The sequence below is a fragment of the Malus sylvestris genome, chromosome 8, assembly GCF_916048215.2.
Source record: "Malus sylvestris chromosome 8, drMalSylv7.2, whole genome shotgun sequence".
NCBI classification, from domain to species: Eukaryota; Viridiplantae; Streptophyta; class Magnoliopsida; order Rosales; family Rosaceae; genus Malus; species Malus sylvestris.
Window position 1 is genome coordinate 26,195,025 of NC_062267.1, and position 24,030 is coordinate 26,219,054.

The following is a 24,030-nucleotide window of genomic DNA, read 5'->3' on the forward strand; positions in this document are numbered from 1 at the left end:
CTATTTATATCTTTTTAATTTTACGTTCGAACTCGTCACCAATGTGATGTGAAAATCAATGGCAGAGCCAGAGATTTACAATAATGGGGTCATGAACAAGAAGTTTCAGAAAACTAAATATAAATTCATTTTAATTGGCAATGACATATTTTCGTATTTTAGAAACGTCGTATTACAATATCATTATCAATAGATTAAATGTATTTTTCATTCTATATAACCAAGTCATCATTCGACTATTGGTTTCCATTCATTTTTCATTGTATACAACCAAGTTATCATTCCACCATTGATTTCGCATATGATGTGGATTCTGCACGATATTGACCACTAAAAATGCTCTCCCTATTTTGGAATGGTTGTAATTTATTTGCCTTAGCCACTATAGGGTCATATAAAACTTTAAAGAGGAGATATTTTAAGTTGTTGGGGTCAGTAGCAGCCAAAATGCCCCAGGTTGGCTCCGTGGTGAAAATTGATCAATGACAAAGGTTTTACCCATATTTCTATACAATTAAACAAGAATAATACTTATACCACATATTTTATTTTTTTGCTTTTGATGGTCATAACTTAAAAGAGGAGGGTTTACTTTTATGTTTTTTGTATCACAATGAATCTGGTAATTTTATTTTTCAATCAATTTCCGCCATTGATGCATTCTGGCGATCGTTTCCGCCATTGATGGATTCAAGGTGGTTTCAGTTTTAAGGTTTTAAAATTGTAATAAATTAGTTACTTCAAGTCACCCAATATCTATTTTGTACGCGTTTGTCTTGAGTGTTACGACACATGAGAGGGCATGTGAGGATAAGAAGTTGTCCCGACGTCGGAAAAACTCAACAGTTAAAGAAAAGAAAGAAAAAACTCAACAGTTGGCCCCGCAAACCGGTAGGAATATCTGCTTAAGGGAAATAATACTCTTAAGATGTCAAGTCAAGGTGCGGGGGACTTCAACCCTAGAGCACACAATTTCGAAAACATGAACCACAAGATCGTACCAACTGAGAGGAAACAGAAAAAAAGAATCAATTCATATCTTACAATGTACATGTATGCATTTCAAAACTAAAAAAGAAGGCAGTTTCAAGAGTATGCATTTGATCTCAAAAATGTATTTCTCTGCAGATAAATTATAACGCCCCGTTCCAGTAAGTTGCTACTTATGGCTCAACATTTATTTTCTGTCATCGAGGTGTTACTCTTACAGCGTCAATATTACATTGAACTAAGATTCAGCCGATGATGCAGCATCATCTTTGTGCTTAACCATACCAGAATCCACAAGGATGGGAATCTCTGCTGCAAGCCACGGTGCAAGACCCAAACAGAGTGCATGTGCTATACCAAATCTTGGGCTGCATAACATGAGAAAGATCATAAGTACTAATAGCCGATAACTCCGTCGTACCCAGTGCACAAGGCTCCCGCTTTACGCAGGGTCTGGGAGAGGTGAATGTCGGCTAGCCTTACCCCCATTTTTTATGGAGAGGCTGCTCCCAACATGTTTAATAGCCGATAACTCCAAACATGTTTAATTAAACAAATGGGCACTTTGTTTGTTTACATTAATGCTTTCGAGAATAGATTAGAGCAAGTTCCTCGTACGAGATTAAGGGAAGAATGACACTTTCATGGTCATAAATTACTATGTGAATACAATGAAATGCAAAAGTTCCCCATATCAATGTTTCCCACTATAATTCAAATTAAGGAATAAGAAAATGTGTTGTGCAAGTTTTCCACATATTATTTTCCTTCCACAGAAAAGAAAACAAACATCATTCTTCCACAAAGAATATGCAAATACACGAATTGGTTTCAAAAACAGAAGACTAACATATTGAAATATACAAACCATGCATCCTAATTTTCAGCTCGAAGCAAATAATCAAAAAGCAAAACAAATTTCGAGTCGCAAAAAAACTTGAGTTTTGATTGTTCTGTCATGTCATATATTCTCAAGCGAATTCAGAACCGAGTTCACAGCTGATTTTGAAATCTCTTGTAAATCCAAAATTACAAATTTTCCCAAAAACAAAAAAAAAACGCCACTTTCCTTTGATTTCTTACAATTTCTCAGTGACGAAACAGATATAAAATTCAAAATACTTCAACAAACATACAACAAAATAGAAAATTTACCAGTTCTTGGCCCAAAGAGGCTTGAAATGCACCGTCAAGCAGATCTTTCCCCCTCTATACATCTGACACAAATCCAAAATTGCCCAGAAATTAAAGAAACTAGATTACTATCAGAAAGCTAAAAAGGGGAAGGGAAACTCGAAAAATCTAAATAAGGCCCACCTTTTGGGTCTTGCCGTCGAGCTGAGGGAGCTCAAGTTCCGGTGCGGTGGCGGGGTAGGTGATCGGGATATCAAACTGGAGATCGAATTCGTACTTGAGGAGGTTGTGGACGTACCAGCACTTGCCTGTCCATCGTGTGCCCTCGGGATTGGCGGCTGAGATTCGGAACCAATCGTTGTCGTTGGACTTGTTCATCTGGGTGTAGGCGATCAGCGCCTTGTACTCCTCCTTCAGCCGCTGCGTCCAAGCCGCGCCGTCTCTAGGACCGGCCTTGGTGGTCAAGAGTGGGATCTGGGTCAGCGTCGACTTGGTGTTCGGGTCCCAACCCTCCATTTTTGTTCTTCTCACAGAGCAAAAACCCTAACCCCCAATTTATTTCGGTTCGCACTGTTTCTGTGTCCCCTTAAAAACTTGTTGGCTTCTCTATTTTACCGGGAAAAAGGCTTCAGTTATAATTAGGCCGTTTGGTGTTTCTTTTTCATAATTAAAAAAAAAAAAAAAAAACTTTAAAGTTTAGTAATAAAAAAAATTTATGCTTTAAAAATTAAAGAACTTTAACGAAAAACTCCTGTTACTGTTTACTTTAATGAAAAAATCATATTTTTATACTAAAAAATCAATCATGGTACTATTCATTTTACCCTTTATTTTGTCCTTATAGTTAAAATTCAAAGTTTTCAAGCCATTTTCATTAGTTTTCCTTTAAAACTAATGTGTCTAGAAATCAGTTTTTAAAAGTAGCCTTGTACGTTGTTTTTAATGATTTATTTAGAGGTACTTTTAAAATGTCTGAAAGCATTTTTAGTGAAATTGATTTTGAATTCCAAAATCATTTAAATGTCTTTTTTAGAAGAAGTATCAAATATATGTTTCTTGCATGAATCGCTTAAGATGCTTTTTCAGAATCCATTTGAATTTTTTCTAAGAATTGGTTTCAAAAACATTTTTATCAAAAATTATTTCAAGCATTTAGAAGCACCTTCAAATGAGTATAAACTCTATAATTTGTTAAATATATATTTTTAAAAAAATAATTTATTATATTATTACATTTGATACGTGTGATTTTAAACACATTAAAAATTCTCAAAACTTGTCCAAAATCCACATCAACCGAATCCAACCCACCCAAAATCCTCCTTCCCTCCCTCTAATTTTCCCAACAAACAAAACCGCCACTTTTACCGCCTTCAATTTCATCCTATGCTGCTCCACCAAAACCGCCTCTCCCACTTTTCAAAACCCTAACACCCCCAATCCGACTTCCACCCTAACCGCTCACCACCGCCACTTTACAATGGCCGGAGCAGCTTCCAACGACCAGGCTCTCTCTCTCCTTGCCACCGTCAACAACCACGGCGATTTGGCCGTCAAGCTCTCGTCTTTGAAGCAGGCTAAAGATCTTTTGCTGTCCCTCGAGCCCTCTGTGGCTGAAGAGCTCTTCCCCTAATTGGTCGAGCTCCAGTCTGTTAGAATATACATTCAATGGTTCATGATTGTGACACTTGTCACAATCTTGTTGTATTAGTTAGTTCGTACTAGTGTTGTAACTGCCTATATAAGGCAAGGTTGTTAGTTTACTTGATTAATAAGAAAGATATTCTACAGAAACTCCTTCTCTCTCTATCTCTACTCTCTCTCTCTAGTTCTTGCATTGTATAGAAAGATTATAGAAAGATATATTGACTAATTCATGAAGGTTAACATGGTATCACTCGCCATTGATGCTGACGCGTGATCTTCGATCCTTCTTGCTTCCGCTTCTTCCTCCTTCTTATCTGTGATATTCTCTGATTTTCTGATTGGACTGAGTCGTCCTTGTGGTTTATACGGTTTTGTTGTAGATTCTTCATTGTAATAGATTTCTGGTTAAGTGTCCGAGAGCAGTGCTCATCAAGTGTTTGTGAAAATTCCTGACTGAAATTCACGAATCTGCAATCTTGTGTAAACGATGGTGACTGCATCTCAACTTCAGTTACTTCAATCTCCGGTTACGAATCTTATTTCGTCGATCTCGACCTCCGTTAATGTCAAGCTTGATGACTCCAATTACCTTAATTGGCATTTTCAGATGCAACTCTTGCTGGAAAGCAATGGTATTATGGGTTTTGTGGATGGCTTGAATCCTTGTCCGTCTCCAACTCTCTCACAAACTGGTGAATCTGGTATGAATCCCTCTGTTTCTTCTACTTCTACTGAGAATGATGCTTTTGTAATTTGGAGAATGCATGATAGGGCTATAATGCAATTGATTACTGCGACCCTATCACCTGTGGCTATGTCCTGTGCTATTGGGAGTCAAAGTTCGAGAGATCTTTGGACTCGTTTAAAGGAGCAATTTTCTACTGTCTCCAAAACAAGTATCTTTCAGATGAAGTCGAATTTGCAGACAATTAAAAAGGGGTCTGATTCCATTTCTGTTTATCTCCAACGAATTAAAGAAGCTAGGGATTATTTGTCAGCTGCTGGAGTGTTCTTTCAGGATGAGGATATTGTAATATTAGCTCTTAATGGCTTGCCCTCTGAATACAATACCTTTCGTTGTGTCATCCGAGGTCGTGAAAGTGTCATTTCCTTGAAAGATTTTAGGGCACAGTTACTTGCTGAAGAAGTCATTGTTGAGAATCATTCGGCTGCACCCTTTATGACTGCTATGGTTGCTAATTCTCAGTCTAAAAATGCATCATCCTCGTCACAGTTGTTTAGCAATACTCATGGTCAATCCCAATTTGCCTCTGGCGGTTACAAGGTGTTCAATGGGCATAAAAATAAGGGCAAAGGCAAGTATCAAGGACACAGATTCTTCAATCCCAGACCTGTGTACTCAGGTCCAGCGCCTGTTTCATCTTCTCATGCATCCGGTATTCTTGGTCACTCTCCTATATCTTCCATGGGGCCTTCATCCACACCTTCGTTTCTTACCTGTCAGTTATGTAACAGTGGTGGTCACACTGCTCCATTTTGTGATGCCAAGCCTCCTGACCGGCATGGCTGTCAAATTTGTGGGAAAACAAATCATTTGACTTGGTTTTGTTTCTACAATGATAAGGGACCTAATTACATTGGTTCTCCTCGGGTATCACATTCATCTGGGTTTCCATCTGCCCCTCCTAACCATCACATGCTGTCTCCTTCTTCTCAGTATTCATATCAAGGGTTTCCACAGCAACATACCCCTCAGCTACAGCAATCTCCAATGCATGCTATGCACACTATGTTCAATTCTACACCTCAAACTGCCACTCCTTCTGCACCTCCACAGGTTTGGCTGACTGATTCAGGAGCAACCAATCATATGACGGCTGACATGAGCAACTTATCCCTGGCCTCCCCTTATCCGACCAATGAGACCATACACACTGCCAATGGTGAAGGTTTACAAGTCTCACATATTGGGAATTCTATCATTCATACTCCAGCACAACCAATCAAATTAAATTCTGTGTTATATGTTCCTAAGCTAACACAAAATTTATTGTCAGTACATAAGATCTGCCTTGATAATAATTGTTGGCTAATCTTTGATGCATTTTGTTTTTGGATTCAGGACAAGGCCACAGGGAGGATTCTCTACAAAGGGTTGTGTAGTAATGGACTTTATCCTATTCATTCCCTGTCCTATCTCAACTCCGGCACTTCACACGGTCCTCTACCTGCAAAAGCTTTTCTGGGACAACTTGTTAAATCTCAGCTTTGGCACCATAGGTTAGGTCATCCAACCAACCATGTGGTTTCTCTTATGTTAAATAAAGCCAATATCCATAGTACTTCTTCTAAGTCCTCTGTTTTGTGTCATCATTGTCTTGAAGGCAAATTCAGCAAATTACCTTTTCCAATTCATGTCAATAAGTCTGTTCAGCCTTTTGAAATTGTGCACAGTGACTTATGGGGTCCTGCACCTTGTGTTTCTGTTGATGGTTACAAATATTATGTAATCTTCATTGATGAATATAGCAGACATTGTTGGCTTTTTCCATTGATAAACAAATCTGATGTGTACTCTACCTTTCTTACATTCTATTCGTTTGTCTCTACTCAGTTCTCTACACAGATTAAGATTTTGCAAAGTGATGGGGGGGGAGAGTTTATGAGTCATAGGCTTCAATTTTTCTTGCGGACCAAAGGTATTGTTCATCATAAGTCCTGTCCATACACACCTGAACAAAATGGGTTAGCTGAACGCAAACATAGGCATATTATAGAAACCACTGTGACATTATTGCAAACTGCTAAACTGCCACATCAATTTTGGTCTTATGCTTGTCAAACTGCTACCTATCTTATTAATAGGATGCCAACTGCTATTCTTCAACACAGGTCCCCATTTGAAATTTTATTTGGCAGTGTTCCATTATTATCACATCTTCGAATATTTGGGTGTGCATGTTTCCCTTTGTTAAAACCATTCAACAGCACCAAACTTCAACCCAAAACCACCAGATGTGTTTTTCTAGGCTATGCTTCTTCGTATAAGGGGTATGTGTGTTATGATGTGCCTAAGCACCGGATTTACATTTCTCGGCATGTTTTGTTTGATGAACACCAGTTTCCTTATGGAGACTTATTGGCACATTCCACTCTTCCTAACTCTAATTCATCAGTTATTTCTTCCTCTTCCCTTCCCATTGCCGTGGTCAATACAAACAATGTTATTGTGTCTCCCTCACCAGTCTCTTCTCATATCCCGGCTAATCCTCCTGCTTCTTCACCTCATCCGCAGTCCATTACTAGTACACCTGCATTCTCCTCTCAGCTCCCTGTGGTTCCTGGTTCAAATACTATAATATGTCCTGACACCACTGAATTTCATCCTGATTCTCTGCAACCTGTTCTGGATATTCCTCCAATCAATTTGCATCCAATGCAAACTCGTAGCAAAAGTGGTATTTTTAAGAAGAAGGCTCTCCTAGCACTTGTTCAAGATTCTGAGGGGATTGATTTGTCTCAAATTGAACCAAGCACTTATAAGTCGGCTCTTAAAAGTCCTATATGGTTCAAGGCCATGCAAGAAGAATTGGATGCTCTCAAAGCTCAGGGTACTTGGACTCTAGTTTCTTTGCCATCTACTAAGAATCTTGTTGGCTGCAAGTGGATCTTCAAAATCAAACGACACTCTGATGGATCTATTGCTCGACATAAAGCTCGTTTGGTAGCAAAGGGGTTTAGTCAAGAACCTGGTTTGGATTATGGTGAGACTTTTAGCCCTGTGGTTAAACCCACTACTGTGAGATTAGTACTTGCTCTTGCTGCAAACTTTGGTTGGGATCTTAGACAATTGGATGTTAAAAACGCATTCTTACATGGGTTTTTGGAAGAAGATGTTTATATGACCCAACCACCTGGTTTTCAAGATCCTATTACTCCTCATTTAGTATGCAAACTTCATAAATCCCTCTATGGCTTGAAGCAAGCTCCTAGAGCCTGGAATGATCGATTTACAAAGTTTTTGCCTACATTGGGATTTGTTACTACATATGCAGATTCTTCTTTGTTTGTCAAACATGTTGGCAATTCAGTTGTGATCCTTCTGCTTTATGTGGATGATATAATCATCACTGGGAATGCTACATCTTCAATCTCACAGGTTATCCGTGCTTTGACTGCTGAGTTCGATATCAAAGATCTCGGACCCTTACATTTTTTCTTGGGCATTCAGATTTCCAAGACTCCCAGTGGCTTGTTTCTGTCCCAAACTAAATATATTCATGATTTGTTAGTCAAGACTGACATGCTTGAAGCCAAGGCCTGTGACACACCATGCCTTCCTTATAGTCGACTTCTCAAAGATGATGGTGATCCTTATGCTCAACCTGCTGTTTATAGAAGTATTGTGGGAGCTTTGCAGTATCTCACATTCACCCGGCCTGACATTGCATTTTCAGTGCATCAGGTATGCCAATTTATGCAGCAGCCTATGGTAGCTCATTATACTGCTGTCAAACGCATTCTCAGGTACTTAAAAGGTACTATGACTGTGGGGGTTACTTATTCTCGTGGAGATCTTCACCTCAAGGCATTTAGTGATGCCGATTGGGCAGGTGATCCCAATGACAGACGGTCCACTACGGGGTTGGTTGTGTTTTTAGGTTCCAATCCCATCTCTTGGTCCTCCAAGAAACAACAAACCGTGTCTAGATCATCTACTGAAGCAGAATATCGAGCTCTTTCTTCCACTTCTGCCGAACTGGATTGGATTCAGCAACTCCTTGCATTTCTGCATCTTCCCATGACTATACCTCCGGTTCTTTTCTGTGATAACTTGTCTGCCATTGCTCTGTCCTTTAATCCTGTACAACATCAGAAGACTAAGCATATTGAAATTGATGTCCACTTTGTTCGCGAACGGGTAGCCAAGAAACAGTTGACAGTGCAATTTGTTTCATCTCAAGAACAGTTTGCTGATATTTTGACTAAAGGTTTAAGTGGTCCTTTGTTTCGCACTCATTGTCTCAATCTCATGCTTGGTTCCTCAAAGCATGAGCTTGCGGGGGGATGTTAGAATATACATTCAATGGTTCATGATTGTGACACTTGTCACAATCTTGTTGTATTAGTTAGTTCGTACTAGTGTTGTAACTGCCTATATAAGGCAAGGTTGTTAGTTTACTTGATTAATAAGAAAGATATTCTACAGAAACTCCTTCTCTCTCTATCTCTACTCTCTCTCTCTAGTTCTTGCATTGTATAGAAAGATTATAGAAAGATATATTGACTAATTCATGAAGGTTAACACAGTCCTCCCCCGAAACCCTCGTCCGCTTGTCTCTTCTCGAGTGAGTTCCCCAAACCATTAATTCTACCATTTGCAATTGATATACGGTTGGTTGTGAAAGAAAAGCATGATATAGTTGCTTTTGAACTTTGTAGGTTAATCTGTTTTTGGAATTAAAAGTTTGTGGCCGTGATATTTACTGTCTGCCTTGTGCTTCCTCATTACGACACCGTTCCTGGTCGGCTGGGTTTGTGGGTGACCTTTTGCAGATACAATGTATGGTTTGGAAACTTTGGCTGTACGAGTTTGGATCTTGATTCTGTTAATATACCCAATTATACCAGAATTTGATAGAATCTTAGGGTCCTTTTGGTACTCTATGTGAGTCCAAGTGTTTTAACTCAAAAACTGTTTTTGAGTTACAACTCTCGAGTTCTTGTTTGGTAGGCCATTTTGAAAAACTGAATTTAAGAATAACTCAGAGTGCCCAAGCCTTCAGCTGATCTGATAGCCACTGTTAAACATTTGTATGAACAAAATTAAAGGTTTTTCTATTAACTAAAGCTTCTTCTTTTGAATAGTAGTTAAATCTCTTGCTATTTTCATGTTCAAAACTGAGTTGGGTAGTTATTGGCTGCCGGATGTCACAATTCTTATTCCAATGCTGTCTGCACTTTCTAAAAATGAGGTTTGTTTCATAGGTTCTGTCTCATTCTCTAGTACCTTTTTGTCAAGGTTCTTGGTTTAAAACTATTTCCTGAAAGCGAAGCTGTTATAGTGGTGGCAATAATTGGCTTGTAATCTAACTGTAACCATTGGATCCGCTTCGACCTGGAAACATTTCATGCTTTAGTGGTATGCTCGTGTTACTGAAACTGTCATAAACCAAAGCATGATGGATAACCTTAACTTATTGTGTTAACTTAGTTAAATATAACTTTGTAGTAATGTGCTAGAGGGCAAACTCAATATGTGCACATGAGAGCTTTCCATTTTTTTTCTGTGTTCATGTCTGTAGGATATTGCTAGGCCTAATTTGGCCCAAGCATTGGAGAAATCCATTTAGTCGCAAACTCAATAGGCACAAACAAGAGTTTCCATTTTTTTTCCGTGTCTAGAAATATTGTGATTTCCTTTTTTATTCATTATTTACCTTCTAAGTTCCATTAACGAGAATCACCAATATCTAGGCACTTTCTTAAAGAAAAACAATTCATGTTGGACAAAGATATGACACAAAGTTTGACAAAACCTGAGTCAATGATTTGTTAAGATTCATATCCGTTCAATTGCAGGGCTCAGCTCATAGAGGCCCAGCTTTAACACCCGCAGAAGTGTTGGTTTCCATTCATGGTAGTTCCTGAGAATGATGGACTTGCACTTAAGAAGGCACGTACTTACTGAATATGATTCTTTTATATAAGCCTTATCAATTAGATGGTTAGTTGATTTAATCATCTTCACAATGTATATGGGGGATATGCTTTTTTTATGAAATACAACTCGGACCGATTAAACCCTGAAACATATTGGGATGATCAGATCGTCTGAGGTTCAACTAATTTTGACTTGCTCTTACCAATGCCTATTTCTTATCAATTTGTCTTGGTAAGGTGCATCCACTTGTTGGGTTAGATATTTTGCCTTGCCAAGGTGCATCCCTTCCCGTGTCAGTAATAAATGGAGGCTACCCTTAATTTCTTGATGCACTTTATATGGTAATCGTATAGTTTCTCCTTTTATAACATGGTACTTTTATCATTATTAACAGCTTTGTTTGCTTCTCTTGTTTGCAGATAACAGATGCTTGCTCAGCCTGTTTTGAGCAACGCACAGTTTTCACGCAGGCGTTGGCAAAGGCCCTGAATCAGATGGTCTGTACGTGTTTTCTATAAATCTTTGTCCATTACGTTTATCGTATTATTTAGTTGTTGTAAGTAACTTTTTTGTTTTTCAGGTTGATCAAACTCCTCTTCCTCTTCTCTTTATGAGAACAGTTATTCAGGCAATAGATGATTTTCCTTCACTGGTAACTGCTCTAATTCCTTTTCCTTTTATCATCCTTTTCTTTTCCAACGTCCTGATTTCATTATTCATGTTGTATATGGTTTCATGATTCAGGTTGATTTTGTTATGGAAATACTTTCCAAACTTGTGAGAAAACTGGTACGTGTGTCATCTACGCCTGTTATTTGGTGCTGTGTACTCTTTCAGGTTGACGTGTCAGTATTGGTTATTAACATGGCTAGGGGACAAGTGATGTTCTATATGTAAGGTTTGGATTCCTGAAATGTGCGTCACAGACACAGCCACATTCTTTCCATGAATTGTTACGGGTATCACATCATTGTCTATTATATAGAGAACTCCCCCTTTCTTTCAACTGGTGATTTTAGTTTACAGCTCAGTTTCCTAATTCCTATCTCATTTCCTTGCAGCTACCACCCCCACAACCTGAAAGCACTCTGAACAAATATGCGAACCTCAGAGGTCCCCTTGCCGCTTATGCTAGCCAGCCTAGCGTAAAAGCTTCACTCTATAGGTATACTATTGTGCATCTGGTTGACCGTCAACTCTATTTCATGGAGATTACAATGTGTTTTGGCAGAGCAACTTTTATTTAAACTTACTGCATCTGTTTTGGTAGACCAACACTTGCCGACCTTGGTCTAGAAAATGAAACACATTTGCAGCAACCGCATGTGCCACCATCGTTATACCTTACAGACACAAGCTCATCAGTTCATGGAGCGGACTCCAACGTGATAATTACAAAGCAACACAAGCTCATCAATTCATGGAGCAACTCCTACGTGATAATTAGAAAGCGTTCGGACTCTCAAAAGTGACCGGCTATGTACAGTACAAATTGGGACATCTGATATTTGAGAGCCACAAATGTGGGAAGGAAGATGTAGATTGACCACGTATATGGCGTCTGATTGCTTTCGGGTATTTGATCGCTGATTGGTGGAACCTAACGATGAATCAGTCCGGCTGCATATGGAAATATCAGTTCTTCAGAAATACAAGCAAGAAAAAAAAAGAATGTATTGTATCTGTCTTATATGATTTATCCTTTTAAATTTTGATTCTCCAATCTAATCCGAGGACAGGTTTAAATCTTGGGTCATTAAATAATAGGCTCCTGTAAATTGTAGTTGTATTTATTTTTTTAGTTTAGTTCATATTCTTTTGGTATTTTGTTCCTTTATTTCTTCGAGTTTTGATCTAACATTAAACATGTTTGGTTGAAAGAAACTGAAAATCATCGAACAAAACGTCCCTAGTTTACACCTACAACTTCGTCGGCGACGTCGTTGCCGTCACCTTATGTATTGAGACTCTTGAACATGTAAACCAAATTCTGGGTACCGAACTTTTTGTTCACCCAACAAAAACAATGTCATTCTACTTCCTTATTTGCCCTTTAATTTTTTCTATTTAATCTTGGTCGTTGTTTTCGTTTGATTTATTCAATGCTAAAAAATGCAAGAAGCTAAAAAGGTTTGTGGAAATCATGTAACAACCCGTCTAGGAATTTACGTAATGGAAGGGTATTTTCGTATTTTCATTTTGGTTGGGTTTTATTTGTTTTAAAATATTGCTTTTTGGTGTTAAATGGTGCGCCCAAGGGGCCCACCCCTGATTTTGGTCCCCCGGCTCTCCCCTTTCCTTGCCTGCCATGTGTCATCCCACTTCTTCCCTCCCCAACATCTCTCTCTCTCCCTCACCTCTCCCGGTTCTCTCCATCACTCTGCACTCTCTCTCCCTTTATCTCCGAGAAGGAACCACCTCTCCCGATTCTCTCCATCACTCTACACTCTCTCCCCTTATCTCCAAGAAGGAACCACCATCATTCCTCTCGATTCCGACCAAGCAAGTCCCATAAATCCTTATTTCGAACCTTTAGGACATAGGGAACACGACTACATCTTCATTTGCATCGTCAGAGCACCATTTGAGTGATCCGCCATTGAAGCCGAGAGCTTCAAGCTTCCATTTCTCAAACCCAAGTGAGTTTATTGCTCTATTCCATTCCTTCGAGTTATTCTTGGGTTGATCTTGTGTTTTTGAGTTGAAAACCGAAGGTATCTAACTCGTCCGTGCATGCTCTTTCCCCTTCCCAGTTTCCGATGGAAACCCGACGGATTTCGAGCCAAAGTTCAGCCAACTCCGCCCACCCCACAGTGTGTCACATGTACGAATCACTTCCCCTCTCTCGTATCTTCATTTTAGTAGGAAGATCGTAGGGTTGAATTGTCACATCCCGAGCTGGGCCCTCACCACATCCCGGGCTCGACTCCACCGTAACACGATATTGTCCGCTTTGAGCCCCGACCACGCCCTCACGGTTTTGTTTCTGGGAACTCACATGAGAACTTCCTAGTGGGTCACCCATCATGGGATTGCTCTCATGCGAACTCGCTTAACTTTGGAGTTCGAATGGAACCCGAAGCTAGTGAGCTCCAAAAATGCCTCGTGCTAGGTAGAGATGAGAATATACATATAAGGCTTACATAATCCACACCCCTAGACGATGTGTGATGTTACAATCCACCCCCTCACGGTTTTGTTTTTGGGAACTCACATGAGAACTTCCCAGTGGGTCACCCATCATGGGATTGCTCTCGCGCGAACTCGCTTAACTTTGGAGTTCCGATGGAACCCGAAGCCAGTGAGCTCTAAAAATTTCTCGTGCTAGGTAGAGATGAAAATATACATATAAGGCTTACAAGATCCACACCCCTAAACGATGTGGGATGTTACAATCCACCCCCCCTTAGAGGCCCGACGTCCTCGTCGGCACACTTTCGGCCAAAGATTGGCTCTGATACCAAATTGTCACATCCCGGCCCGGGCCCCCACCACATCTCGAGTTTGACTCCGCCATAGCACGATAGTATCAGTTTTAGGCCCCAACCACGCCCTCACGGTTTTGTTTCTGGGAACTCACATAAGAACTTCTCAATCGATCACCCATCATGGGATTGCTCTCGTGCAAACTCGCTTAACTTCAAAGTTCCGATGGAACCTGAAGCCAGTGAGCTCCCAAAAAGCCTCGTGCTAGGTAGAGATAGGAATATACATATAAGGCTTACAGGATCCACACCTCTGAGCGATGTGGGATGTTACAAGAATGGTGAGACGTCGTCGACCGGAGCTTGGAAAGCTCTGGCCTTCTTCCTCGGCGAGAAAAGGGCTGACTCGCCTAAACCCACAGAGTCCAGGCTTTTTGGGCCGAGCAAACTAGGGCCTTCATGACACTCACCAACCCCAATATCCCCACATACTAGGGTAGGCACGTGTTGGCCAACACCCAAGGGTGACGAAGCCATTTTGAACATGCTTACCAATAAAATATTTAATTAAAAAGATATAAACCGATGCAGAATCGTGTTAAGAGCATACAACTACTAAGAACAATATGAAGTGATTACTAAGAAAAGATATGAACAAGGAAATGATACCTATACTGAGAACACTCACGGATAACTAAATCGAAGTGCCCTAACGTCGGGTTCATATGCCTCGATCCTAATTCCTGAAGGGGGTGCAAAACCAGAAAAGATGAGTGTACCATAGTTTATAATAATAATACTAATAATAGGAAAATATTTTATTTTTGAACATAGTAACCCCCTGTTTTGAAAATATATATAATACTACGTATAGGTTTTATGAAAACCCTAGCATGCTACTCAAAACCTTCGTAAAACATGTACGTGTAAAACCATGCTAAAAAATGTTGAAAATGTCACCCGAAGGCAAATCTGTAGATCTCATCAGTGAAGTACTCAACTAGGGTATCATAGTCACCCGAAAGCAGTATCTATCCATCACCCGAAGGTGAAGCTGAATAACGTGTCCATCACCCGAAGGTGAAGCTAAATAACTTGTCCATCACCCGAACGTGAAGCTAAATAACATGTCCATCACCCATAGGTGAAACTGTATAAAATAGCATACATCCACACCGACACTAGCCGCAGCTAGTGAAGCTGTCCGACACCGTTTTCGGCGGTGAAGCTGGGGGTATATAATATATCATATCACACTCTTCCATCATCTGTGTCCTATAGCCATAGACATAATACCCGTGGTGTGCGGATGTGTCGTATGATAATCCACTAGATAAGTACCAAAAACATATCTCAAAATCTCAAGCCAAATCAGCAAAGCTCAAGGGTTCAAAATCTCATTTTATAAATCATATATAAAACATATTCACAAATCCAAGTAGTTTCATATATGCAATTCCAATAATTCATAATCGTTATTAAACGTAAATTCGATCAATTATAAATATTCCGTAAAGCAATTTAATTAAATCATGAATTCTATATAAACCATAATTATAGAAATCCGGAAAATATAATATAAAACATGTTAAATGCATGAAATATGAAATTCATGCTAGGCTAATAGTTTATAAAAATATATAGTTAAGAAGGGGTCCACTCACTAGTTTTCCATTGCCCGAAAGCCGCTCGAACTATCAAGAATAACGTTGCTTCCCGCCAATGCGCCTAAACACAATTAGGGACCTTTTAGCAAAACTATACTAAAATGTTATAATTTTGGAAAACGGATGGCGGATTCAGATTCGGCATGTCGAGGAACCATAGGTTTTTCCTCCACGCGCCGCCGCACGCACCACCGCATGTGGTGGTCGACCGTCCCGACCCGCTAAAAAATCCAACAACTCCAAAAATTCTCAAATTTTACAAGAATGAAGATCTCAATGAGTGGAGAAACTTTCATACCTATAACTAAGGCCAATTTGGTGGGAAAAACCCCCAATTTCACTTGAACCCACCAAAACCCTAGATTTGGGTGTGTTTTGATTTGACCTTCATGCTCGCTCCGACGCCTCAACCAATGCATGGGCTTTGTTCCTGAGCTTAAGGGAAGTTGTTTGATGGTGAAGATCAATGGGATTGCATTCAGAAATGGTTGATCGCCGCCTAGGAACTCACGAGGTTTTCATCAAAGCCGACGACTTCAAACTCCATGAAATAGGGCCCATGTCCTTTGATTTTGGCATGAAACATGAAGAAGGAAGGTTGTGGAGTTGGTTCTAGGTTGTTAGATGGCGTGATTCACTGGAAAAAAAGACGAAAAACCACCGGAGAAGACAAGAAAATTGGGTCGGATCGGTAGGGAGGAATTGGGTCAAGGGTGATCCGGTGCTCCTCCTCTCTCTCCTTTCCCCCCTTTCTTGCTCTCCCTATTGGTCACTTTCTTCTCTCTCCTCTTTCTGATTGGGCATTTCGCCTCTCCTTTCTCTCATTTATCTCTTCTCCCAATTGACCGTTTCTTCTTTTATTCAATCTAGGCCACACACATGGCTTTCTAGATTTTGCTCAAAAAATCTGGAGCTTTCTAGAAAATAATCAATTTACTAAAATGCCCCTGACTTTAAACGTTAATATCTCCTACGTTATAACTCCAAATCATGTTTTGCTTGCGCCCACACGTTCGTAGCGACGAATAATATCCAAATACGCCAAGAAAATGGATCTTATGTAACATGACAAGGTGGTCAACAAAAATCAACACTTTGCCTCGAAGAGCATTTTCGTAAATTTACTTATTAAAATTATAAAAATTATAATTTTTAGGGACGGGTCGTTACACTTCGGCTCGTTGAATTAAAAGCCCAACCTAATTAGCCTTTAACCCAAAACCTTTTTGGACTTAGGCCTTGGGCCGTGTAGAACTCATTCCTTAAGCCCGTTAACCCCTTTAACCCATTGAACCCTTGGCCCAAACCTTCGGGTCGGGCTTTCAAGCCCAAACTCGAAGCCTTTTAAGTTGAACCCAAGACCTAATGTAGAATCGGCCTAACCCTTGGGCCGTATAACCAGCCCAAGCCCAAGCCCACTCATTTAGGCCCAACTCGGAACCAACCCAAACCTTTGTGACTCGACCTGGACCCGTTGACCTGGTCTGATCGTTGACTTCGGTCAACGCTGACTGTTGACTCGATCAACTTTGACCGTTGACCTGTCAACGTTGACTTTTTGTTAACTTTTTCAGGTTTCGATCGAGACCTTTCTTAGGCTAATTTCAACGTCCTGGATCCGTTTTTTACGTTTGTTTTTCGAAATTCAATCGTTTGAGTATAGTTTTATTAATTGGATCTTTTATGTGCTTAGGTGCATTTATTAGCAACGATCCCGTCATTCCTATTTCATACGACTCTTCCACGACGAAGTATCCATGAACGAATCCCTTCTAAAATGCATGTTTTGATAGTAGAAATGCATACATGAAAAGCATGATTTAATGGTTACGTTTTATGACTAAATTAGATTTACACTTTATGATTATCATGCTTTACTGAAAATATTTTGGAATACCATAATTTATCGAATTTATGTTCTTTATAGTATATATGATAGATGACTATATACTATTTATGAACATGTTTTTATACTTCTTTGTAGTATTTATGATGGATGACTATACGTTATGAAGATGTTTTCGAGATATATGTATTTATGTTTGGAAAGAGTATATTCTATGTTTTTGTGTTTATCTAGTGGTTACTGTTCTGCCTACGAATGAAGATACTTGTATTTTGGCTTCAAGCAGGGAGATATAGTTGTTGGCTTCAGGCCGGGAGATATAATTGTTGGCTTCAAGCCGGGAGATATAGATATTGGCTTCGGGCCGGGAGATATTAGTACTACGGGCGACTATGATACCACTACTTAGCACACTATATATAATATATGTTTTATGAAGGTTTTATGGTATGCTAGGTTTTTCGGAAAACCTACTACATATTATGCTATTTAGTTTTCATAAAACTTTGGGAGTTAGTATGTTGATAACTATTTCAGTATTGTATTTATATCAACTTGGTCCACTCATGTTTGTTTAGCGCCCCCTCAGGACTTAGAATCGATGTGTACAATCTCGGTGTCAAGGCAATCCCACATCAGCATCTTCAAGTCCTCTCGGTGTAAGACCCATCTCTTGTTCATTCAATTTTATATTATTTGTTTTTAGTGTTCTAGTTAATTGTATGCTCTGAATAAGTTCATAAGTTGCATATTCTTTATATTTACAACGTACAAGTCTTATTATATCGGCTAATTCTTTTAGTTCTCATGCATCATAACATGGCTTCATCATCTTCGTGTGTCGGCCAGCACGTGTCTACCCTGGTGTTTGGTGAATACTAGGGTTGGGCATGTCAAATCATCTCCTTTACTTTAATAATAATAAACTTGTTGATTTAATCATTGACTTATTAGCCAATTGAAAATTAAATCTTTATATTATTTTTTGAAAAAATGAGTCCCCAAAATCATTAGAAACTGCCAATGTTACCATTGCTCTAATGAAGATGTTAAATTTAGATTGTCAAATTTCAATTAAGAGCTGACATGGCATTTTGAATGCAGATGCTAAATTTTCATTTTTCCAAATGATGAGTCAATTTTTTTTTGTTATTCATATTGTTATAAAAATTGTAAAAAATTGTGCAAATTGGTCTGGGTACATCATGTGATTGGTGGATGTGAGAGCCATGTATTAAGTAATTCAATTGGAAAGGATTTGACGTTGCTGTCAAAAGAAACGCCTAGGATGGGAGGCATCAAATCCACATCAGATAAAACGCATCGGTTAGAAAAAATTTGTTGTTTTTTTTATACTATTTAACACTTTTGGCATCTCATTTGAAGATAATCTTAGATTTCAAAAAGGCATTTTATATTAGCATTCCACAAAATGTTGAATGTATCCCATATTAAAATTTAATATTAATAACTTATTTACCCTATTATGCAATTACAATTTTGACCTTATTAGGTTAAAAAAAAAATAAAAAATTTCTAAATACACCCCAAATTACTTTTAACGTATTATTTATCTACTTCAACTATCAAAACCCCTTTCACCCTCCATTGTTGAATAAAACCCTAAGCAATGAAACTACAAACATGTTGATTGAGAAAAATTATTTTTGACCGGAACATGAAATTGGTGTTTCGAAAGCTTTACATAAGGTAAGACTTTCATATTTTTCTTTGTTTTAGTGATTTCGACGACATCGATAATTATTTAATTTCACTCAATCTAATAATTCAAGAATTAGCACTTATGAATCTCATAATTCAAAAACCATGGCATGCGAACTGATTGGAGATTGAGTCAATGACATTCATAAGGTGATTTCTCACACTATTCTAAGATGTTTTCTTGCAGGTCGACTTGGTTCGACCAAAATATGCACAAGAAAATGGAACAACATGGTAGCTTTGAAATCATTATTATTGTTATTGAAAAACGTTCAAATGAACCTAAACATTTTTTTTCAAATCATTCAATTTGAAATCATTCGGCAAACTAACGTTCAGATGGTTTGAAATCATTCGGCAAAATTAAAAATGAGTGTTACAAGATTTGAGAAAGGTGGGGGTGTATGTATAACATGTAAGGTGTATATTAAGAATGTGGGGTGTGAGGGTATTATGGGGAAGGAAGTGGGGTGTATTAAGATAATTTTTAATTGAAAAAGTACACGTGGGTTGTATTAAGTATGTGAAGTTTATTCAACAACTTGTAGGGTGCTAATATAATTAGCCTTTAAAAAATTTCCGATCAATTCTCCGTTAAAAATTTCCAGTCAATTCTCCGTTAACTTAAGTCATGTGATTTATACATGACTCACGATGCTATGGCCTTCTTTTAGCAGTTAAAATTATCAAAATAATATCTCTCGACATATTGATATGTGTTGCATGAGGGTGACACTGAACCAACTCATTATCTTAACATGACATGAAGACCAACTTTTTCTTCAAGTCATTTCGTGTCTTATTATCTTAACATGGCCTTTAATGGTTGTTGAATTTGAATGTGTCAAGTATTTCAGAAGAAATTGCACTTTTGCTTTGCTTGATTAAAATTTGGGCACAATACACGGCGGTCTACATCACGGAGTATGGAATCCATAACAAACCTAACCAACTCCCACCTATTTCGGCGAGCTGTACCAACTGCCGAATATTAAACAATTTTCAAAGGAAACGACACCAAACACCGGGAGATCTTCAACAAAAACGAAATTTCGTTTCTGTAAAAGAATATCATGCACAGGAAAAAAAAAAAAATCAACAACCATGAATCTTCGGTTTGTTTGCCATCGCCAGCCGAGTTTTTCAGGCTTGTTAGTGCTTCGACCGTACCAAAATCAGCAATGATCCGCTCAGCGGGCGGAGAAGCACCAACATGAAATTCAAGAACTGCCATAAAACAAGGATGTATATATATATTAGATCATTTTCTCTACAAGGTTAAAATGGTTATTATGTTGTAAACTACGGCTTTAGAAGCGGTCTTCAAGTGCCCTAAGAAGTTCTAGTACATGCCCTCTGCCAAAATGAAGGGTTGAACATTTTGATATTTTTCGTTTATGGATAATTGCTGACAGATACAACATACGAGATAGAGGAAAGCGCGACAATCTATTCAAGAGAATAGTTTTGTACCTTTCTCCAGCTATAGGCATCAAAATTGCGCGGCTAGTGAGTTCTATCGTTCAATGGGGAGAACAACATCAAGGTTCTTCGGAAGTTGCCAGCCTTTGGGATAAACAAGAGTATGAGCTTCCAAATGTAGATGCCAGTTCATTACTTTTGCACAGCCGGCTGGGGTACCTTCCATTTGACTCTCATCTTCCACAACTTGTTCTATAAAAGTGGTCTCCTGAAGATGCAAGGGGAGAGAAATGTCAGTGCTCGAAGAATACAATGTGTCATTGCAAATGATAAGTACGAGAAACTTTCAGATGATATGACCCATACTTGGAAACCCTCTTTCACTGTATCTAATTGTCGAATTGAAGCAGAAGTGGGGCGGTGCCATCGCTTTGGATCCCATAATATTGTGCTATTAAAAGCAAACCCTGACATATCAACATGAAACCTACGAAGCCTCTTGCTTTTCTCATTTGTGTGCCATCCAACTACTTGGCTCCCATTGCATACTGGACCTTCCAATATAGCCTTGTTTTTGCTTTGCCATAACATAGCAACAGGCCAAGTTCCAAACCGGCTTCAAAACATATCGAAACATAAATCAGCTACAGAGAAGAAAGGGCCGGCAGGGTAGCCTAGAATCCATAACGAAGAAAGTAGACGTTTATGAAACTCTACAAACAGATCAAGTCAATAACAGCACAATAGCACATAGAGATGCCAACTCGTACACTTGGAGAATAACAAAACGGCGGTCATAAAAACCTATAATTGACAGTTTCAAAAATATACAAAAAGTAATCCGGTAATTGTGGTATGAACGAAACTTTACGTTCCACCAGACAATGACAAACAAACAGAAAAATGTACATGAGATTGGTAAGCTGTATATGTTCCACTACCTAAAGTTAGTAATACTGGCAAATTGTACATCTTTGTTTGAAGACGACAAGAACCAAGTTTAAACTGCGAAACAATTATTCTGAAGCCATTTGATCATGTAAATGTATCAAAAAATGCGAATTCAAACCAAATGCAGTTTAGTGAAGTGAAAGAGTGGCCAAGCTATGCATTTCTATGTATTGAAACTATTTGGGCATAATCGAATGCGAGGATCAACAAGGAAGACATGACATCTAAAATGTAAGCACACCCATGTAGCTCCAATTGTTAAAATTGCAATAACAGACAAATTTAGAACAGAAAACCCAAGAAAACCATCATTCGAAAACAAGCATATGAACCAAAAACAAACACCACCAACAGTAAATTGTGACTGAAAATGATCGAAATGAAGCTCAATTTCGAAGATAGGTAGATACCTAATGTCTCTCAAGCGATCAAACAAGTCGAGGGAGTATATATTATCGTCGTCGGCGAAGTAAACAATGCCATCAAGCCTATGCCGCTCAATGTGCTCCAACGCAGTGTTCCTCTGATAAACACCTCGGTCCTTGGCGCTAGTCGAATTGTTGCCACACACCAAATGCCGATACATCACTCCGCTCTTCCTCAAAATCTCCGCCGTCTCCATCGATGCGGTGTCGGTTTCCACCACAATCCATAGCAGTGGCTGAGGTACAAGCCCGAGCAGCTGCCCCAACCTGTTTAAGAAATAGGCCTGCAGTGCGCGGTTGTACGTAGGTGTCACAATAATCAGCTGCTTCCTCGGCACCAAATCCAGACTCCTCTCCACGACGCCGAAGCTCACGTCGACGACGAGATCTTCCCGCCGTTTCACGGCGGGATCCGCGTTGCCGGTGTCAAACTGGACATTGACGTGGGGCGGCTCGATGTCGAAATTGCTGCGACCTGGAATCTCGTCGTCGTCAACGTGGCCGAACGGTAATAGGCCGAGTAAAAACCCTAAGAAGAAGAAGAGCAAGCACCTGTAGAAACCTCGACGCCATTGCTGGCCCTTGCGATTAGGCAGGTGAAAGAGAACTCCGGCAACGAAGCGCCGGACGTTGACGGCGAAGGCGAGGATCACCGACGGAAAAGGCGGAGAGTATCTGGAGCTGGAGAGAAGCTTCTGCGACGGCGACGGCACTGAAAATGGAGAGCCGGCGCCGTTCACGTACGGCCGGTCTCGGAACGCCGGCGATAGAGTTCTCCGGATCGACGCCATTGATCGATCTCCGATAAGAATTCCTCAAGATCTCCACTACATGATCGAAATCACAATCCCTTCCCCAAATCCACAGAATCCGATTCGAAACTCCAAAATTTTTACAAAAAAGTTGAAAAACTGAGGAAAGTGAATTCGGGTCAGACTTTGACTGGAAATGGTAATCGGGTAATATGCGGTGGACTGAGGGAGTGTACGGACGGTGGAGGATCGGAATGTCAAAGGTGTCAATACGGAGGGGTGAGGATCGGAATGTCAAAGGTGTAAACGTAAGGATTTTGAACTAATTTGGACCTGGGAAGTACTTTTTTCGCGGAAATGGCAAGTGGGCTGTGGTTAAGCACTTTTGAGCAGTATGCGTCGGTCCGCCATTGAGGATTCAACACCTGTCCAGCTGGGGTCAAATGTTTCTGCAAATGCGTATTTTACCTTATTTACTGAATTGTTGTCGGAATAATCAATTAATCATGTGGTAATTATTATGTAAATTTTTTTTAGTTTTTTATTCTTTTTTTCCAAAAAAATGTATTTTGGTTTGATATTGTTTACTATTTATCCACAGTAATTGGTGGTAAATTTTAGTAGATTAGATGTTATATTAGTTACTTATAGAAATCGAACCCACGTCGTCATATAATAACTCAATTCCTTTTTATAACTGTGGTAAAAAGTCACTTGCGTATACTCGTATTTCAAACTAATCACCTTTTTTTTTAAGAAATTAAAATGCATTACATTGAATAATAGTTCGGAATACAGTTATAGTAACATCTTCATTGTAGTTGATGCAGTGCACGATAATAAATATAGTTCCTATATTAAATTTAAGGATTAATCTCAGTTTATTATCCTGAAGTTTCTTGATTTTCAACATTTGGTACAAAGTTTTTTTAATCCCATAGTGATATCTGAAGTCATAATTTTGGGACACTTTCATACATTCGTTAAGGTTGCTTGTAACTTAGCCGTTAACTGGTGATGTGGCATACCTGAAGTCATAATTTTATTATTTTTTAAAATTTAAAATTTTAATATCCATGTGGCGCCCAATCATTGTCCACATGGACGCCACGTCACTTGTTAACAATTGATTTACTCAACAACCTTAACGGATGTGTGAAAGTGTTCCAAAATTATGACTTTAGGTATTAGTCTGAGATGAAAAAATCTTGATGTACCAAAAAATTCAGCGTAGTAAACTGAGATTAACCTAAAATTTAATTGTTTGAGGCTTCTCATATCTCAAAATTATGTATTATTAGGTGGCTAGTAACTATAATTTTTTTTTAACAAACGATACTATCTACATTGAGGGGGTGGGGAGTGGGCTAAGCCTCATAATGGATTAGTAATAATGTGATTCAAATTCTCCTTTTGACAAGAAT

At 39.1% G+C, this 24,030-nt stretch overlaps 3 protein-coding genes across 7 annotated transcripts; 1 reads left to right on the forward strand and 2 right to left on the reverse strand.

Moving 5' to 3' along the window:
• Positions 1-1,069: 1,069 nt before the first annotated feature.
• LOC126633399 (ubiquitin-fold modifier-conjugating enzyme 1) lies at positions 1,070-2,732 on the reverse strand. The gene is made up of 3 exons (XM_050303984.1): positions 2,308-2,732; positions 2,146-2,207; positions 1,070-1,358 (listed from the first exon to the last, which is right to left on the reverse strand). Exons 1-3 carry the CDS (start codon positions 2,638-2,640, stop codon positions 1,229-1,231), a joined length of 525 nt encoding a protein of 174 aa, XP_050159941.1. The 5' UTR covers positions 2,641-2,732; the 3' UTR covers positions 1,070-1,228.
• A 678-nt stretch (positions 2,733-3,410) lies between these two features.
• LOC126631071 (uncharacterized) lies at positions 3,411-12,220 on the forward strand. Of its 5 annotated transcripts, none has more exons than XM_050301229.1 (9): positions 3,411-3,769; positions 9,040-9,080; positions 10,315-10,408; positions 10,816-10,893; positions 10,977-11,048; positions 11,141-11,185; positions 11,269-11,355; positions 11,458-11,561; positions 11,667-12,220. In XM_050301229.1, the coding sequence occupies exons 3-9, from the start codon at positions 10,370-10,372 to the stop codon at positions 11,866-11,868; spliced, it is 627 nt and encodes a 208-aa protein (XP_050157186.1). In that variant the 5' UTR covers positions 3,411-3,769; positions 9,040-9,080; positions 10,315-10,369; the 3' UTR covers positions 11,869-12,220. The 5 variants fall into 5 exon arrangements, with proteins under 5 accessions (XP_050157186.1, XP_050157189.1, XP_050157188.1 ...); XM_050301231.1 differs by lacking the exon at positions 3,411-3,769 and adding an exon at positions 9,175-9,295; XM_050301232.1 differs by lacking the exon at positions 11,269-11,355.
• A 7,687-nt stretch (positions 12,221-19,907) lies between these two features.
• LOC126633255 (probable beta-1,4-xylosyltransferase IRX9H) lies at positions 19,908-22,949 on the reverse strand. Its single transcript, XM_050303823.1, has 4 exons — positions 21,840-22,949; positions 20,845-21,094; positions 20,530-20,746; positions 19,908-20,283 (listed from the first exon to the last, which is right to left on the reverse strand). Exons 1-3 carry the CDS (start codon positions 22,643-22,645, stop codon positions 20,573-20,575), a joined length of 1,230 nt encoding a protein of 409 aa, XP_050159780.1. The 5' UTR covers positions 22,646-22,949; the 3' UTR covers positions 19,908-20,283; positions 20,530-20,572.
• Between the last annotated feature and the right edge of the window lie 1,081 nt (positions 22,950-24,030).